The sequence below is a fragment of the Papilio xuthus genome, unplaced genomic scaffold (assembly GCF_000836235.2).
Source record: "Papilio xuthus unplaced genomic scaffold, Pxut_1.1 DF826945.1, whole genome shotgun sequence".
In the NCBI taxonomy this organism is placed as follows: Eukaryota; Metazoa; Arthropoda; class Insecta; order Lepidoptera; family Papilionidae; genus Papilio; species Papilio xuthus.
Genome location: NW_013531704.1, coordinates 1,682,578 through 1,702,641, shown reverse-complemented (window position 1 = coordinate 1,702,641; position 20,064 = coordinate 1,682,578). Strand labels below are relative to the sequence as shown.

Genomic DNA, 20,064 nt, shown 5'->3' with positions numbered 1-20,064 from the left:
ACCTGGTTTGGAACATATAAGACGTAATTCTTAATACGTTAATTAAATTTAAAGTGCAAACAAAATTATATATTACCTTTCGGCGCACGGGAGCATATAAAGCCATAAATAATATTAAATCACAGTCCCTTTCACATAATTTTACGTCGAACTTATTACAGAGGGCCAATGCTAAAGTTTGTAAAGTTAGGCGGCGCGAATGTTGAGATTTTGAGAAATCGAGAAACGTACGGAAATGGACTTTGAGCAAAAGATAACGTTCATTCATATAACAAATAGTTTATTTAATTAATAAACAATGAAATTATTTCATTTTTTTATTTGTCCAAACAAAAAAATCTGAATTCCAATCCTTTTGGCAATCAATTTCGGCTTTACTGCCTATCGTAAATTGTATGTCCTGGTAAATTCAAAAATGAACACTTGCGGTAATTCATTTGCTTCAAAAGATATTCCTTCATAAAACTGCCAGAGAAAAAGATTAGTAGCAGTACTGACATTGAAAAAGTCGTTCCATAAAGGAAGGTGGCAACGACTTAAGAGTTTTATTTAAGTTTCATTCAAAATACTTAAGTTGGAAATACTTGACGTCAAGAGACTGCACCTCGGCTGCGCATATTTTTACATTCATATTGCCAGGTGTTACCAAGTTTGAGATGAGTATCACACTGAATCTTTTAAACTGTTTAGAACAAAGTATTCTCATTTAACAAATTTCTGTATCAAAATTAGTTTACAAAATTTCTTTTTAAACAGGGAACATGGTATAATAACAAGAGATTAAGCAAACGCCAAATCAATAGCGTAATTCGTATGTATGTTGTAAATAATCATACTAATAGTATAAATGCGTATGTTTGGATGGATGTTTGTTTGAAAGCATCTCGAGTACTCATCTGTATGAATATCGCTGGAATTTGGCATAGATGTATAACATAGTCTGGATGAAGACATAGGCTACTAATTAAGTTTTATTTTTACACCGCACGGACGGAGTCGCGGCCGACAGCTAGTATGTTATAACTCTGTGTCAATACTAATCCTTGTTATAATGTGCACCTAAAGGACATTTCTTGTAACCATTTTAAGGCAATTCATTACGTGGAAATATTAATAACAGCTCTTACTAAAACATCGTAAAATCAGTTCAGTTCAATTGTTTATACAATGCGGTCTGCGATGTTTAACATCGTTACATAAAAAACAAAAGCAAAGCAAAATCAAGGGAAGCAGTGACACGGAATATGAACAGCAAACTCGGCGAGCAACGCCCATCTCCAAACGGACTTAAACAATGATGAATATTCACGGGGATCGAACAAACGTTCCGAAATGAATTTAGAGGGAAATGCCGCGTTGTCAAATGGTGCCTGCATAAACTAGCACAGATAGCTTGATATTCAATTGTCATCGCAAGAAATACAAGGAAATTTATCACACATCTTACTTACATTACTTTTCTTACAATTTTAATGCCGAAGAGGCGAGAGAGGTGTGTGAACGCAACTTCAAATGGAAGTCTGTGGTCTCTGCCTACCCCTCTGGATTAACTGGCGCGAGTTATGTTAATATTATTTAACATGTTTTTCTATTCTACTATACTGCGCTTAAAGCACATATTAATATGCTATAGCAGCTATACGAAATTGAAAGTTATCGAAGGGTGGCAGATAGGCGTTTAGTTCAACCAACCGAAAATGGTGACCAACTATAAATAAACTTATACGTAAAAAGAACTTAAGCCGTTACGTTTAAAAATATGAAGGAATTAATACAACAAAAGAATAAATTGCATTTAACTATTCGATTATAACCAACTCGTTGCTAAAGTTCCGTGGTAACAGCTGGCTTCCGACCGATTTAGAAAGCAATGAATAAACAAAACTCTCACACCATTAAAACTTCGACTAAACTCATCAAATTTGATCTAAAATAAATCAGCATCATATAATAAAGATAAAAGCAATTAAAAATGTACAAAAACGTATTTTTAATATGTACATTTTCAATAGATTATTATAATTAGAAAATACTATAATTTATTAGGTACACTATATGTTAACTTATTGAAAACCAGAATTTGATCACATGGCGAAACTACGACCACTGTAAGGAAAAAAGTGCGACGACAAAACGAGCAATTAACAATAAACAGGCGCGGCAGAGGCGGTAAGTAGGGCTGCGTCGCGTCCATTAGCGACTCGGCAAAAACTCCCCGAAACACAGCAACACAATTTGCCTACACCACCCACCGCGCCACCCCTGATTTAACTCTATTTTTCTGCAGCCAGTACACACGGGAAACAGAAAAATATTTCATTGTTTATCTATACAATGTTTTTTTGATCTGTTTTTTACGTGCATTGTGGAATTCATCGTTTTGCTATTTTAGTTACGGTCGATGTGTCCTCGAATTGAGTGCAACATTTAAACGGGCTTTTGTGTGGTTTTTAATTGTAGATTAAGCTTTTAAAAATACTTTTTGTTACAATCACACGTAAATGCTCTACCTCTATGTAAAGACCTTCTCTAATGGTCATGACATAATTTTTATATTTCGTCTATTTAATGTTGAAATTAACAACTAAATTACTTTAGGTGCTGACACATAAAACAATGCGCCCACAGCCTTACGTGGGTGTCGTACTTTAAAGCAAAATAAACGTGTTCAATTACACGGGCCCGTGACATGCGAGTGGACGCCGTCATGTCGTATTTGCCCCCTGACGTTACGCGACAGATTTTTACAAGCCCGATGTACCGGTTCGCCGGACGTCATTTCGCGCAATTTGCGCAAATAAAATATGGATCGACGCGGCCGCGGCGCACACCAGTATTCCATTACCCCGCGTCGTGGGAGAGGGGATAGCTCTGCATCTAGAGGTTATAGCTAACCGAATAGTGGAGAATTACTATATCAGTTCCGCTTCGAAGAGATATAAGCAACAATATTATCCAAACAAATAACCCAGGTTAGGCGTAGAGAGAACTATCTAGTCACTTGAATTTTGAATAAAGAGAAATAAAATAAAAAAAACCGCATCCTAGCGAATTTTATGATAAAACAAATAAAGGATAACAAATTCGAATACAAAGTGATCTCTAGAGCGTCAATAAAAGGTGGAGACGACAGACGGACTCCGTCGGGCTAGCAGCTCACAAACGTGAATGGAGTTAATTCCAAATGCGTCGAGTACAGCGCCGGCAGCGGTCACACGGCCATTCTCCACAATCACATCTAATTGACTAACATTCTCGATTGCTACCAACATCCATAGATATGCTAGTTGGACGCATTCCCAACACCACATTCGCATTGCAAATTGAAGTACCTACAATTATCACATCACTTGTATAGGGAATAGTTGGTTAGTAAAAGCTATCAAATTGCTTGTACATCAGAATGATATATTAACATAAAAGAAATGGTAAAAACTTCATGTATGATAAGATATTTACTTAGTGTACTCATTATTAAATGTCAAAACGAGTCTCATTGACAAATAAGAATGTAAACTCTATAAGTTTAAACAAGTATTAGCTTTTACAATGTTCTTAGAGCAGTGAAGGCGAGGTTCGTTCACTAAAGTAACATCTATAGGTCACGTTTTATCTAAATTTGTTCAGATGCTCGGACCAAGTTTCTGTCTCCGCTAACAATGTTTGTACTTCTCCGTTTCAAGTGGATCGAGTGCGAGGTGGGTTGGGCACACGGCGGACGGCGTACAGAATCATATCTATAGTCAGCACACGTACAACTTAATTGCAGCTAACAATTACCCCAAGTGTAAATGCGGTAACTGACTCGAATATCTATCAAGTGCGTACAATGAATACGGCCAAGTAGTCTATGTTCTGCAACGTACTTTTGTGGTAAAAAAAAAACAAAACACTACACTTTTTAACACGAATTTAATTTTATTCCTTATCAGACATCAAAGTATAAAAAATGTTACAAGTACAATAGTAGATAAAATGATTCGTATATCTATATCTATAGCGTAGCTAAAAGAGTTCGAACTTTAAATATAAATAAAAATTTCATAAGCAATTTTATCATTGGCAAAGTTAGACTAATCGTAACCTATAAAATCTATTAGCGTCCGTCCAACTTTCCTAATTCCGTCCGGTCGACTAACACTCCAATTGCAGCATAGTTAATGGGTTGTGCTCTATCACAATCGTTATCTCACAGTAGTTGGGCTTGTTCACTAATCCCGGATAAGGCGAGCGCGCAGGTGCCCGCTCAACCCGGGCACAACCCCACCGGATACATCTCCCTACGTTTTATCAGTGAATCAACTAATACATGCTATTACCACACTTTCTGGCATCAGATTAAGTCATTAACAAAATAAACCAATAGCCTGTTTTATTCGAAACTAGTTTAAAGCCGAGTCTAGTAGTAAGTAAAAAAATATTTGTAGACTTAAAACATCATATGTAATTCTGACCAATAATTTCAAGTTTTATTGTAATACAATTATTCTCTTTACCAAAAAATCTTTTAATTGAAAGGTTCCAAAAATATTAATAGTAACGGTTCATAATAAGTTTGTAAATAATTATTTTTTAAATTTCAACATCAATAATTTACATTTTCATCTGCGCCTGGTGAATTGTGAACTGCAATGTTACCACACTCGTGAAATATATTACACACAAGCGATCCGTTAAACAACTCAATCCAATAAATAAATATGAAAACAGAAACGCTCGCCATAATCTCCGATTTATCAATATCGCTTAAATACACCGCACGGGGAACATTTCACGTTACAACATCGCATTAAATAGAAAATATGAAAGAAATACGCCAAAATAATTCATCAAAATACGATAGAGAATAAATAAATGATAGCTTAACTACAATATAAAAACGTAGACAGATGCTTATAGCTATCACATCCTTCACAACACCCTATTTACCAAAGGAAGGGGAATCTCAGCCTTTGGCGAAATCGAAAAATTCGCCCTTAAAGTTCTTCCAGCAATGCATCATCCTTTAAAGACCAATTGGAACATTCCCGTGTCGTAAGACATGCTTATGTCCATACCACATATTCATCGATAAAATACAAATAAACTAAGAATAATCTAAATCGAAAGTTAATACATATGTTACAGATAAGCGCAAAACACTTAATCAAAAAGCATTTGGAAGAGAAAGAAAAGGGAAAAGCGGATTGCTTCTAAATTCGGCGAGGGCATGAGGCGTGCCCACGCTCCGGGCGGATTGATAAATGCCGGGAAGCACTCGCCGACCTAATGAATGGAGTGTGGCACGCACATTGCACTCCTGCAGTATCTGCAATCCCCGCTAATTTAGGGGCCACAGTCCAAGAGAATGACGACTTAAACTACAAGCGTTAGCGATTAAAAATGTTATAACGTTGAAAAGAAACTGAAAATACACATTATTATTTGGTATGGAAAACGCCTCAGTTAGATTAATAGCATTAGACTAATATTCATATTTAGGAAAAAGGGATATAGTATATTTTAAATCTACTTTTCGACATTTACAACTCTAGCGCCTTTCTCTTCCTCCACGAACTTTTAATCTAAAATAGTAATCTCATATTCATTAAACAGCGAATCACTAAGAACTTACTATATTTCAACTCAATAAATAAAATGAAAATATTCATTACAATATAATTGAGCGAAGATACTGTTGTAACGTATATTTTCGTGGCCACACAATATTTGCAACGCGGTAACGTTGCAAGAGAAATTTATGATTATCACAGTAGCACTGCAGACAGCATAACGGTTGATGCGAGAGTTACGAATGCCAGTACAGAAATCGTCCGAGCAACACACATTCAGCTCCGCTTGTAACACACGTGATTAGTAAATCCATAGACCATTACAAGTAATCTTAAAACAAAGTAAACTCAAATACGTGGCATACTTTCTTAGATTTTTAGCAGAGGTATCTACTTTTCTGTGTATAGAAAAACTTTGGACTTAGTTTTCTTCCAATGAACTATGAAACTTATAGTGAATAGGTAATAAATACAAAACTTCATTTGATATCCGAACCGAGGTCAACTATCAAGTCAAATATCAGTCTTGATCAACATCAAGTGTTGATCAAGACTGATATTTCGATTCAACATATCTAATAACATAAAGCTATCAACAAAATGTTATTACGATGAAAATGCATTAAAAATCATAATTGGAGATCTATTTTCAGTTCAATGACCTGTATCATGGATGCATAGAAAACATTTTGACTAGACAACTAGTACTGTAGACTAGACTATTCATTCTGTTGATGGCCACCCATTACATCGGTCAAGATAGATAGATAACCGACAATTAAGCTATAAACACAACGACAACTGAATGTTTTCACTAATTGAAAAGGCCACCCCCGATCGATTCATTACGATGTCACTATATGAAATGAAAGTGTGAGCACGCAGCGAGTGACATGACGATCGGCCTGATGTATTAACTCCGTTGACCTCACCAGCAACGACGTTTATTAATCAAGCCAACGTCGAATGTGGCGAGTTAATCGAACACTTACCGAGTTACGTACATTACAAAGGAATTGATAAAATATTAATTAATATTGACAAGCCATCACTAGTATCTTAATAATTAATTTTACAATAAAAGTCAAAAACGTTGAATTATTTAAGCGACTGTCTTTCGTTTTTTTTAAGAATATGTTGTCGCCCTCTTTTCCGGTATCCAAAATGCTTGGGTATTGTAGAATAATCAATGGATTCGGTTGCTCTATTGACTTTGTTTATATAAACAGATGTTAGAATGGATGTCACACTTGGATTCCTGACTAGTATAGTGACCATATCTCTCTTGCAGATGGTAATGTTGCGTTATTATTATAATTATGCTCCAGTATAGTGAGTACAGTATAGTTTAAAATCAAAGTATTGCACTAGTATCAGCGGTAGATTATAAATATTTTAATACTAAATTATACCATTAACTTATTCATTGTTCAATTGATAACACCAACATCACAAACGATAGTGGTCACAATAATAGGGAGCAACAACTTCAAATCATTTCTAGCTTTTGTATTTGTTTTTTTCAATTATTACCAATTACAATCATTATTACAAGTCCCAAACATCTTATTATGATACACAAATTATAGACTGCTACAGTATTCAAGACTGAGTAATACGACTATCGAAAGTTCGCGTAACTAAAACGATAATGTCGGAATTAGCGGGGCCGCCGTCACTGTGCGAAGAATCCTAATCATAATAATTCAAGATGATATCTGGCGGGTAGGCGATGAACAAAAGGCGGCGCAACAATGGCGGCCGACGGGCCCCGGCGCCGCGCTAACAAATTGCCAGCTTCCAGATAACTAAGCAATATTAAATCATAGTAATTTGTGGTTGCGAAACGCGGCCCCCTCCTAACAACCTATCTGCAAAGTCTTAAAGATATTATATTTACTTTTTCCTTTTGACTCGACGCGATAAGTTAAATAAATTTATATTACTTTAATATTAAATCATAAGTAGATAAAAAAAATCCTTTGAGTTACCAATTTTCTCACAATACCGTGACTACACCAACTATCAAAACTGTTAACTATTTTAAAAAAAGGCATTCACGATTTCATATAAAATTCTGAAACAATTTACTTGAATGAATAGATGCGCACAGGGGAAAATGAACAGCCTTAATACGTCATAGTAATAAAGGATTAGCAATTCCGAACGTTGCAATAGTTGCAAATAAATTGTAATAGTTAATTCAGTCTTAATAAAGTCATTCGTAAAGGCGAATATCCTGAATAGTCATGCTGTGAGCCCGAGAAAGACACCCCGCCGGCATCGGTCGGATTTACGAGAAGGCTTTATTCGCAGACGTGCCACATTTTAGACTATTCCCACGTATATTGAGTGGTGCTTCATTCAAATTGCATTAAAACAGTGAAGTTGAGGTGCATATCGATAATTGGAGGGATATCGAAGCGTACGGTTAATCAAAATTCTGACCACAACAAATTCGTACGCGATTTAGAGAGCGAATATTCTCGGTGAGGGTTTTGATTTATTAATGAATACGCTATAATAGTTTGAAACAGTCAGAAATAAATCTCCAGTTCGTTCGTTTAAATGGTACATCCCTTCAGAGCCGAGTAACGGTTCTTTCGGAATATTTCCAAAGCGATATTCCGTGCCAAAATAATTTAATTCCGCCCATACATAATTGAACTCATGAAATTGTACGTAAGTGAAGAGGACGTTATTTATGGGGCATTAAATTTAATTATCAAACTGACAACTGCACGTATCACATTTTAAACGTGTAAAAAGCTGAGCGAATATTTTGATAAGTGCTCTCTCGGATACTCGAAGCCCTCATGAATGCACTTCACTCATCGCCATATTGATCCTAATAAATTAATTTTGAATTAATTATTTTAATAGTAATATTGTTAACTTAAATAGATTTTTTTGTATATTATCGTTAGACTAAAAATTATTATACAACTATGTTTAATAACCCGTATTTAGTAAAACGCGAGTTACTGATTAATTTTATAGGATTTTCCTATTAGCAGTTTAAGAATTTATTTAATTAGAAAAACTACCATAAAGCTATATTTCAAATCTTAAAGTTAGTATATTTAATTTAATAAAATGCGACATCTAGTGAACTTCAAAGATACTAGTTGTTTTAATGTGGTATACTAGTTTCCATATCGTAGTAGCGAACTCTAGCGGAGCTCCGGAACACCGTAACTACTGAAGCACGCCATCTAACGTCAAATACAGTACACCTTCGTGTTTATTCTACTATGGCTTGCTACACGAAGGCAATTTGGAGTTGATGGTTTACGCCACAAATAACAGATGGCGCTAAAATCTAAAGTTGTGATGTGTACGTGAATAAAAAGTCCCGCATTTTTTTCTGATTATGTACATTGCTTAAAAACAATATTATTTATTAATAAAATACTCACGGGTGTGGTTTCCATCTCCAGTATGAGGCAGCTTAAACTGCAAGTTAATGTCTGAAAAAAAAGATAATTCATATTAAATTAAGTATATTAGGACTTTTTTCATTTCATTAAAAATTACATGACAGTTACAATAAGACGTGACAAAAAATAAAAAAAAATCAGCTTATCAAGAATTATTATTAAGACGACAGATTTTTTTTTAAATTCTGATGTTAAATGTACATTTACACCATAGACAAGAATTTCCAATTTCAATTAGACTACAGAGTACTTTCGCGTTGTACAAACTCCATTTAAATTAGACGAACATAACATCATGTGTGCAAATATCATTGTTTATAGCGTGTTTCCTTTAATTGCGTTTACAAAGTACACTCATCGCAATGGTTATGTTTCGGCCACTTAAATCTGGACGCGCTATTTCCGCCGCATCCGGTCACTGAGTATCCGTATACTTACGCTTCTTACATTATAAGAGTTTTACGTTTTATTGTTAAGAAAATAATTTCAGTTAGTAAAACACTCTCGAAACTACACAGCTTAATACAATAAAACCCGTCTAAACTCCGTAAAACTAACAGCCTCATAAACAATTAGTATCCTATGTGTTTTTTCAGATTTTGTTCTACATCTGTGTTAGATTTTATCAAGATCCGTTGAGTCGTTCCGGAGATATATTCTAACAAACATCCATCCACACTTACGATGCGATTTTTACGACTTTTTCATTTTCATTTTAATTTCATAACTTAACCAAAAATAACTATTAGTCTTTTTGAAATTAAAAAATGTTTTACCGTCTTAAATGAACCATAACCTTTAGACTTGAAAAATATACACATTAAAAATATATTAGGTATCAACTTTTGCTCATGATTGCAAACCTTTTTTTGATTGTGTACACAAATCAGTCAGATACATTCTTACAGCGTACAATCCGATAAGCAATTTGGGATATTTACATATATAGAGATAAGTATATAGACATGTTACACAGATTTATGGGAATGGTGTAACGTAATTTTGGCACAAATTTAGCCAAGGTTATCGATCGTTGGGTCAACGCGCTGTCTAGACATATTGATAGTCACGGAGCCAGTAAAGGAAGTAGCAGCGTCTTACATTAAATATGAAATACAACTATTTGCATACTAGCAGTTGCCCGCGACTTACAACGAATAGAATTAAGAACAAATCTAGTAATAAAAATAGCCTTTATCATTCTGTATAGTGTAGCTTCGCAACGGTAGAAGCATTTTACATATTAGTAGAGTAGTTTGAAGCCTATTCAACGCAAAGGAATAAACAAAAAATCTAATCTTTTCTCATTATTATATTACTTTAGATTAAAGAAAATGACAAAAATATTTATTTCACATAGCTTGTTATTTAAAAATTACAACTTAAATTGTACACCAAAAGCACCCTACTATTATTCCATTTTCTTCAAAAGAAAGCTTTTATTATATAAATAACAATAAATTAAGTTTCTTTTACCCTTAATTCGGCGAATTTTTTGTAGCAAAAAATTGTTTTTTTTTTAATAAAGTCACACTTACGTAATTTTCAGTAGATTTTTTTATGTTATTCGTAACACTGGACACCATCGAACTAAGGGTTAATACTACACAAATATAATCCGCGCAATATTGATAAAACAAAACAATTTGTGTTATTAATTTTAATCACCAACTTATTTTCTTACAATTTATCAAGTGAGATAAAAAAGTTTCTTTCCATAATATTAGCGGGGGCTGTCGATAACATGGTCGCCACTTGACGACGCGGCCGCAAAATTAATTATAAGTTTTACCGCCTATTTGCTTAAACATCTTACAACCAACTTGACTGAGCAAGTTCATCCGGTACTACGCTGTTTATTCTCCAGTTATCTCTTGTACCTTTACCAACATCTTTTTAATGCATGGTCAAAGTTTTATAATTAAACTAGCTATCGCCCGCGACTCAGTCTGCGCGAAAATAAAAAAAAATAAAATAGCCTATGTGTTCTTCTAGTCTATGTTCTACAAGTTTGCCAAATTTCAGCGAGATCCAAACAGCCGTTCTCGAGATATCTTCAAACAAACATCCATCCATCCATCCATCCCACCAAACATTTAGTTTATATTATTTATAATATTAGTAAAATAATACACCATGGTAAAAAGATTATGCCAACGCTTGTGTGAATTAATTTTAGAGATTCGATTGGATATGATTTGTTTATTTGTATTTGACAGCATTAACATAGATGTTAAGGTTTTAGGTCACAATTTGAATTAACATATTATGTAATACATAGAAACCAACATCCTTACCTCGGATTTCTGACACCAAAGTCACTGTATAAAACATGTCGACATCCCTGTCATTATCTTTGACAACACAGAGATAACTATATGTATTTAAGGGGGATTTTGGGCTCAGAAATCTACAGTTAGTCAGTCGGGCAAAAAGTAGCGCCAAAATTACAATTAGGTTGTTAACCCTATTAATATAATTCAATCTATTACTAATTAAAAAATCAAAACGGATGTATAAACGATAAAATGTTTACATCGATTAAACGTCCTGAATAGTCCATTTGACCTTCAGTAAACTACTGTATTCGAAACTAATCGTGAAATTGCAGTATCGCTATACTTGCTTTAAAACATACTGTTGTCGCTGTCTATTCAAAGAGAATGAAAGGGATGTCTATATTTTTATACAATTGTTACGATAGGGCAAACTCACAACAAGGTTAACGCTTGACTAAACATTATTGTTATTCGACGTTACTTTGTTTTGACAGAAAAAAGATAACAAAAGCTTTGCCTTTGCTTTGAATCAATACTTAAACAAAAAGAAAGTAGTTTTGTTTATAATATTATAGACAATCTCTGAATATACTAAATCGTTTTATCAATACTACCCAACATTTTCCCCTTCCAGGTCGTTACGGGGCAGATGAATTTCACTGTTAACTATAGATTTCCTTCGATCCGTTGTGTAAGCTAAGATATGACCAGTTTTCCATTTGTGCGTGTTCAGTAACCATGGTAACCGGTGCTGTAAATAAGTAAGAAATAAATATTGTGTTGTATACCTGTGTTATAAGAATGCAACGATCGCGTTTCTAGCGCATGTCGAAACATGCCAGCTGTCAAAGCTATTTGTACTGAGCTAGTTGGCTATTCAAGTAATATTATTGCATTAAATCACGCGACTTATATGCCTAAGCAAGCCCTAACAAGTAACTTTACCACAATAAGCAGTACCCCAGCTGACGAGTAACTGACAATATGATTAGGGATGCTACCTCTTCGGGCTTATCGCAATCGTCTGTTTACTTTCGCAGCGAGTGTTCGGGTCTAAATTGGCAGCCCTAGATATGAGACTTCAACATTTTCAAGTCACAATTTGAACTGATTTCAGTTGAGATTCTTCGTGTATTCCTAAACCTAGATATAGGAATTTGCAAATTTAAAATCATGATTGCAATAACATATTCACGTGTCTTCCCTGCAAAATTAAGGGCATTTTGTATTAAAATAAACAAACTAACCTAACCTTAATTTTAAAAAAAACCGACTCACTGAGACTATTTGGGATGAAATAGAGCCATCTACAATTACATTGTAAAACAATTTTTTTTTAAATTTCTAATTTAAACGAAATGCAGTGTAATTTATTAGTTAACACTTTTATTTAAGTATATTATCGAAATCACAAAAAAATTTAAAACAGTGTTATGGCAAGTGAGACACAAACTCATTTTTCATATATCTTGAATATTATATTTCTTCCGTCAACTGTATGCTTTGAGCCAATGTAATATATCCTTTGACATTCCAGAGAAGAAGACGAATTCGACATCTTACTCGTCAAAAATGAATAGTAATTTATAAACATAAGAATATTTTTTCGAAAAACATTACCCACCTGTCAGTCGGGTAATAAGAACATACTTAATCGTAGTATTTCTAACAGTCATGAGAATGAGTTCGTCAGTAAATCATGGCAATTCAAAAAACGACCGCAAAATGAGTCATCACATTAGAAATTAGCTTAAGCAAACCTAGACACGCATCAACTTAAGAAAGGAGCATCGAACCGAACGTCTGCGAATTCTAATTTAAACTTTATTCTAAGCTCTTCGAAGAGACTTATTTCGGCAGTTAAATTAATTCTGCAAACGATTTAAATTGGATGTCTTTTGCTTAATAGACGTATTCGACATTGGAAAACCTTTATCGACCTCGTCTTTTTGCTTTCCTTGCTAAATGACCTTGCGATAAAATTGCTTGCCTTCCTATCGAGAAAGAGAACCTAAATACTTTCGCAATTAAAAGTTTAACATTAAATAGAAATTGAAGGTTTCGATATTCATGTTGCGGCAATTGAATTCCACGGTTAAGTGTGCATCATAATGTAATTACCTAAAATAGCGAGGAAGCTAAAAGCGGAGCGATATGACCTTTGAAGCTTGTAATATTGTTCAATAACCTTTAGCCTTAGTTATTTGCTGAAAACGTGCGGAAATATTAATCATACTTAATATAGTTTAATTCAAATATTAATTTAACAGTTGGACACACTCGAAAATTTCAATAAAAAAAAATTGTCATAATAATATATAGAGATATAATTTTAAACGGGTTTTTTCCGTAGTGAAAAACCACAATTAGCGCTCAACTCAATTGCAACTAAAACAAAAACTATAACATAAATTTACACAATGGTATGGTATTTAGCTATGGTTGCAGTTTATTACGTAACAGATTATAAATGTTATACAAAAATCTTTTAAAGTTGTAATTAAATTAAAATTAAGCTCAGACTATTTTTAAAGAATTTTTACAAATAATTATATCAAACAGTGAATTATGATAAACGTTGCAATTTTACCATTCCTTCAACATCATTTTTAACAAATTATTGTCTGAAACTTGTCAATACTTGCTACAAAAACAAAGTACACCTCAGAGAAATCAGTACAGTTAATAAAATTGCAGCGTCTATAATATCGAAAAGAATCGTATTTCAAGAACATGATGAACGAAAATCCAGTTTTGGTGTTTCTGTAATCTACAGAGCGGTTGGTCCGATTTCGTCCAGAGTGATGGGAAGATAGCTGATACATAAGGGCAAGAACGAGGACATATTAGGATCTTTAATATAATTTAAAATTATTCATTAAAAATATATATTTTAAACATATGTTCCTCACGGTATACAACCGGTCACAATTGTTGATTAATAATAAAAAAATCCACAAAACTGTTTTCGTGTTCAAATAAATAAGTGCTAAAAATATAAAAGCAACAATTTAATCAAAAATATAAAGGCTTTTATTTGATTGTCGATATGAGGCACAGAAGTAACAAGGGAATGCTTTCAGCTTTCTTTGAAGAGCGTGTACTTTACGTTCCTCTGCTCTTACTCCTGCCTCCGCAGAGCGGACGCTTTATCCATTTTAAATTTAAGTCGAAAAAAAAGATATTTAACCGGTTGTATATTGTGCTTTCACATTTCATTAAGATTGGTTTTCACTGTCGAAAGAAAATAATCGCGCAAAATAACAAAGAAGACATACCTACTTAGTGTAAAATTTTTAATAAGTTTTCATCATTTAGTAGCCGACCTCATCAATATTGGTCAGACGTATAAATGTGCATGAAACGTATAAATATGTAAATTTATATCACATAATAACAGCTATATCTAATTATAAGAGTACAACATAAAATGATAGTAATTAACCAAAACAATACAATTGGAATAGATATGATGGGCGTTGCATTCATATTTGTCGTATACAGTTTATTTTAGCACACAATGCGCTACTAATTAGGCAAATAAAACTATGTTTTACTCAATTTAATGTTATATTTATGTTGCATATTAACCGTCAACTGAGAGCGTCGGTGGCTCAGGGGTCAAGCACTTGACTTGCAATCTGCAGGTCCTGGGTTCGAATCCCGCCATGCAACAATGTGTTTTTCAATTTCCGATTTACATATGTTCATTTATCCGAAGTTCTTACGGTGAACGAAACCATCGTGATGCAACCTGCACATATCTGAGAAGAAATTTAAAGATATGTGTGAAGTCAACCAACCTGCACTTGGCCAGCTTGGTTGACTATGGCCTGATCACTCTTAACTTAGGGTAGACTCCGAGCCCCTCGGTGGCGAGGTATAGTGAGCTGATGATGATGATGATTACTGTTAAATACAGTTTATCTTAAAAAACGTACTTTCGTTTATGACAATTAAGAATTACTACTATAATAATTTAAATAAAACAAATACTTTGGCTACAATTTGCACTATTTTAAAATCACGAATAAGGTTCATAATAAAATAGTTGTTACTAGATGTAATGTGATGTCTAGGGAGAGCACTTAGATCGCGATCACAGCTCGTAACCAAATGATCACAGACAGCAGATAAGGCTCAATGTAAAACTACGCTAAATCAGTACTTTTGTGTTCAAAATGTTTTTTTTTTATTTAACTTACAACAATGTTTGATTTAACATTTATACGATGAACAAAATACAGACTATGCATATAAGTGTCAATTCTAATATTGCTTGTCGAGAGGGCTCTGTATTCGTATGAAGAATTTCTTCAATGTTTTTTGTAACGTTCTTTGACCTGTAATCTAAACATTACCAATAAATATTGTATTGTATTCTGACATCTCACGAAGAGTATTGTTTTTAAAAATCTAGTACTTTTTAATAATTTTTACGGTAGTACCAACGTAAAGCACTCTCGAGTACAAAATTTAGTGTGAAAATGGAAACTTCAGTATGTATCTGAAACTAAAATATATATTTCAATGACTTATGTAAAAGATCCTTTTCAGAGAAGCTCAAATAAACCACAAAATTATCGAACCGTTACGACATTCGCAGATTTAATTCCCTCAATCAGAAAACGTTCGTGCAACGAGTTAGAAATTTTCGATTAACTCGTGAATCCGTCTCGTCCGATGCCCCCGGCTGAGTGGCCATGCCTTGTACTGATAGCACACGTCGCCACGCTGTTAAATGACTAATGCCTTCCAAAGAAAACCATCTTATGAGAACAATAGCATTTTCACCTTTAACTATTGTAGAAAGTAGTCATGACATTTTCATGCCATTTCATTTTTGAAGACTTAAAAAAATCTAAAGTAATTAGTAGCCTATTTGTTTTTTTACATTATGTTCTACATACATGACAAATTCCATCAAGATCCCTCGAGCCGTTATTGAGATAATATCAATGCATACGTCCATCCATCCATCCACCATGACATTAATACCTTAAATTGCGAGAAACGTAATAAAACCAGCTCTATCCACGTAATGCTAAACAAATGCTATATAGAGATTTAAAAATTATATTTGGCTCTTCATACATTGTATATAACGAGTCTTACTTCGGATATAATAAGGTGAACGATATATTAAAATGTAAGAGAATCTACCGCCATATCTCCCTTGGGTGCCATCAAAATCGACTTTATGAGTACGAGGGCGTTTATGAGCATGGGTCGTCACCCTGTCAGTGATCATCTTTCCCTTCTCTGTTTATTTCTAAGGAAAACTGTGATAAATTATCTTACTTATATTTTAAATACGAATGGTTGCATGGATATTTGTCGCAAGGATCTCGCTGGAGCATAGATTCAGAACATAATCTGGAAGAACTTATAGCGTGCTAATTATTTTTTTTAATTCCGCACAGACCGAGTCGCAGCGACAGCTTGTATTAAGCAGACAATGTCACTCCTAAGAAACATCAGTATTTTTTACAAAACTTACCAAAAAAGCCTTATTTCTATTGACTTAAAATTGATGCTTTTTAAAAATTCTAAAGTCGTAATAAATTTTCACCACAATTTTGCAATGATATTTTTACTATTTTATTCCTACGTAGCAGTGCTCAGCTATCTAGAAATATGGATATTTAAGAGCGGCATTCAGTTCGATAAAAAGATTTCATTTCTACTATAAAAATAATTGCGACTAGATTAAATAAGGGTAACGGATCGGTGCTGAGAAAAGTTAATACTTTTGACCTAGGCCAAGGTTAGTGGGAATGTATTACGCAAAATTATTTTTATGCTACGTAGTCTACAAAGCGTCGACGGCTCAGGGGTTATGCACTTGATTTGCATTCTGCAGTTCCTGGGTTCGAATCACGACATATACCAATGTGATGTTAGGTTTACTTTGGCTTAATCACCCATAACTCAAGGTAGACTCCGAACCCCCTCGGTGGGACGTAGAGTGAGCTGATGATGATTAATCTACTATTTTGTATTAAAAGTGGATTTATCTTATCTTTATCATTTAACTAATGGCCGTATAACTGAATACCGAATATGGAAATCAACCGAAACTCCCGGTTGTATTTTGACTGAGCCGTGTATTTAAAAAACGCCTCGATTTTTATTCTTTGTTTCGGCTCGGATTTTAAAGCACCCGCTCCCTATAGTAAAGTGTGATAGCTTTGTATTTATAAATGTACAGCTCTTTGCTGTATACAAAAAAGTTTTTTTTATAGTTTAGCTTTACGGAGATAGAGCTCAATTCTAGTATTTATACAAGAGTTCAAAATAATAAAACTTTTCTCATCTTGTTATATAAATTAATAAGATGAATAGATTCATCAATATTTCAATAGCTTACCGTCTCAATAAATGGAGTGATTAAATTTATATTTGGCAATTGCTACAAATGATATCAACGACAATCCCGTGAGAAAATTCAGCATTTGAAATATTTTTCTTGAAAATTTTTTGGTGTGTCTACACAGTTTAAAGCCTTTTTTTAAAAACAGAGTCGTGATTTAAAACAAATTGAAATTGTTTTTTTTAATAAATAAATCATTTATTGTACCAGTCATTTACTCAATTAATTGGAAGCCTTGGCTCCTGAACTAGGGCTGGACTCTGAGTTTCAGGAGCCAATCCATAAATGCAATTATAATTGATGAAATTGTCAAACTTAAGTACTAGTCAGTAAATCAAACCTTACGCAAATGAAAGTCAAATAGTCCGACAATTAGGCAATGAATCCAGTCTGTCAGTTGCAGATTTAAATTCGCAGAGTACATTTACCCGGCCCGTCTTGGAGCATTTCAATTAAATTTCGAAGTCGGCTCGAGTCGACGGTTCGTGTTAATGGCGCTTCCAATCTCCCTTTTCAGACGTTCGGTTTTATGAGATCAAATACTTCATGGCAATTGCAAGGCGCGAAAACGATTAGGGTCGATTAAATTCATAATTTCATCCAACCAACACCAAAATCATAAAGGTTCAAACAAAGAAAATTTTTCTCTTCGACAATTCCAATAATTTAAAAAACGTCAATTCAATAATAACATGGTGATAGTGCATATACCCAAATTGAATATAGTACGCTTCAAGGCAAAAATTACTATTAAATTTTCCTAATTTATAAAACGGGAAACTCTACGTCCCTTTTCATTTTTTAAACGAAACCAATAATTTCATCTGCTTTGATATGAAAGAGCATTCATTTTCATCTAAAGGCCATCTTCAATACAAAAGAATATAAAATTCTAAGCAAAGGTCAAGGTGCATTAAATGTCACCGGATAATTTGAAATTGGAACTTTCAATGCAAGAAAAATTACTATACTAACAGTTGACGATTCGTTGTTTAATTAATTACTTATCTGACGTTCTTACGGTGAAGGAAAACATCGTGATGCAACCTGCGCAAATCTGAGAAGTAATTCAAAGATATGTGTGAAGTCAACCAACCCACACTTGGCCAGCGTAATTGACTATGGCCTAATCACCCTTAACTTAGGGTAGGCTCCGAGTCCCTCGGTGGGGACGTATAGTGAGTTGATGATGATGATCTTACCCATATTTAACAAAAGATTGTGAGTATTCATATTACAACTTCAATGCAGTCATTGACGTATCAACACGATACAGTAAAGTAATAGCAATATGTTATGTTCAATATGTAATTTATCTAACACAATACGCTGCATCGTTTGTCGCCTCAAGCTTGCAGAGATTTAAGTGTCTCATTAGAGCGCCATTAAGTCGATGTAAGTCTCAGATTAGGATTCCGTTCTCGGATTTATTTCCAGTAATGTTTTTGTTTATTTCACATCGTATCGGGTAACGAGGATCGTTTAACGTTAATTAACCGATTATTAAATGCAACATTGTAGTTATGCGACACTATAAACGTAAAAAAGAAAAGTTTCGATAAGTGAACTGTCATTTGTTTTGTATTCTTCGAAGCATACTCCTTTAGAGATCTTTGAATCTGAAATTAGTTAGTAATTATTTTCATAATACATATAGGTGCGAGTTTACTAAGTATAATATAAAGTAATTTTACAAGGCACTTGAAGCAAGTTCTCTGGGAGCATAGTGGCAAAGTGAAAAGTGTCCCAGATATGTAGGAGCGCTCTCGGGGCATAGTTTGCATGTTACTTGCCGCGCCGTTCCGAAGGGAACTTTTAATCTTATTCTCTGTTCAAAATCTGGAGCACGGTTCACCAGAGACGAGGAAATGTTTATAAGACGTAACTGCCGGTTGTAACCGAAGGCTATTTTCAAATTTCACAATAGTTTATGTTTTACTTACCATTAAATAAATGTTTTAAAACGAAATTAAAAATCATAAATTGACATTTCTTCTTATTCACATATCTCCCATCGGATTATAACTTTCGATGACAAATTTTATCATTGAATGTCAAAGATACTTTCATCATCTGCTCGCTGAACGTCCCCACTATGGGGCTCGGAACCTACCTAAGGGGTGTCTAGGCCATAGTCAACCACGCTGGCCCAGTGCGGATTGGTTGACTTCACGCATATCTTTGAATTTCTTCACAGATATGTGCAGTTTGCATCACGATTTTTCATCACAAAAACATACACTCTTTGGAAAAAAAAAACAGTACGGTAAGTATTATATTTTATAAATGTATAAAAATCTATTTAATACTAAAGAAAGGTTCTTCTCATTAGAAACATTACGCATCAATATTTCTCTGCACTACACGTAGTGTAAGAAAGCTTAAACAGTTTCGGATTTCAGTTCCCGTTGGTATCCTAC

General features: G+C 34.0%; 1 protein-coding gene across 5 annotated transcripts in view; it reads right to left on the bottom strand.

Annotated features, from left to right (window-relative positions):
* Positions 1–20,064, bottom strand: part of LOC106121187 (tyrosine-protein phosphatase Lar) — a 265,949-nt gene that overhangs the window by 235,169 nt on the left and 10,716 nt on the right. For all 5 annotated transcript variants that reach the window (XM_013316701.1, XM_013316704.1, XM_013316702.1 and 2 more), the window contains exon 2: positions 8,972–9,022. In XM_013316701.1, the coding sequence (XP_013172155.1) occupies positions 8,972–8,986 (15 nt within the window). In that variant the 5' untranslated portion in view covers positions 8,987–9,022. The remainder of the gene's footprint in view (positions 1–8,971; positions 9,023–20,064) is intronic.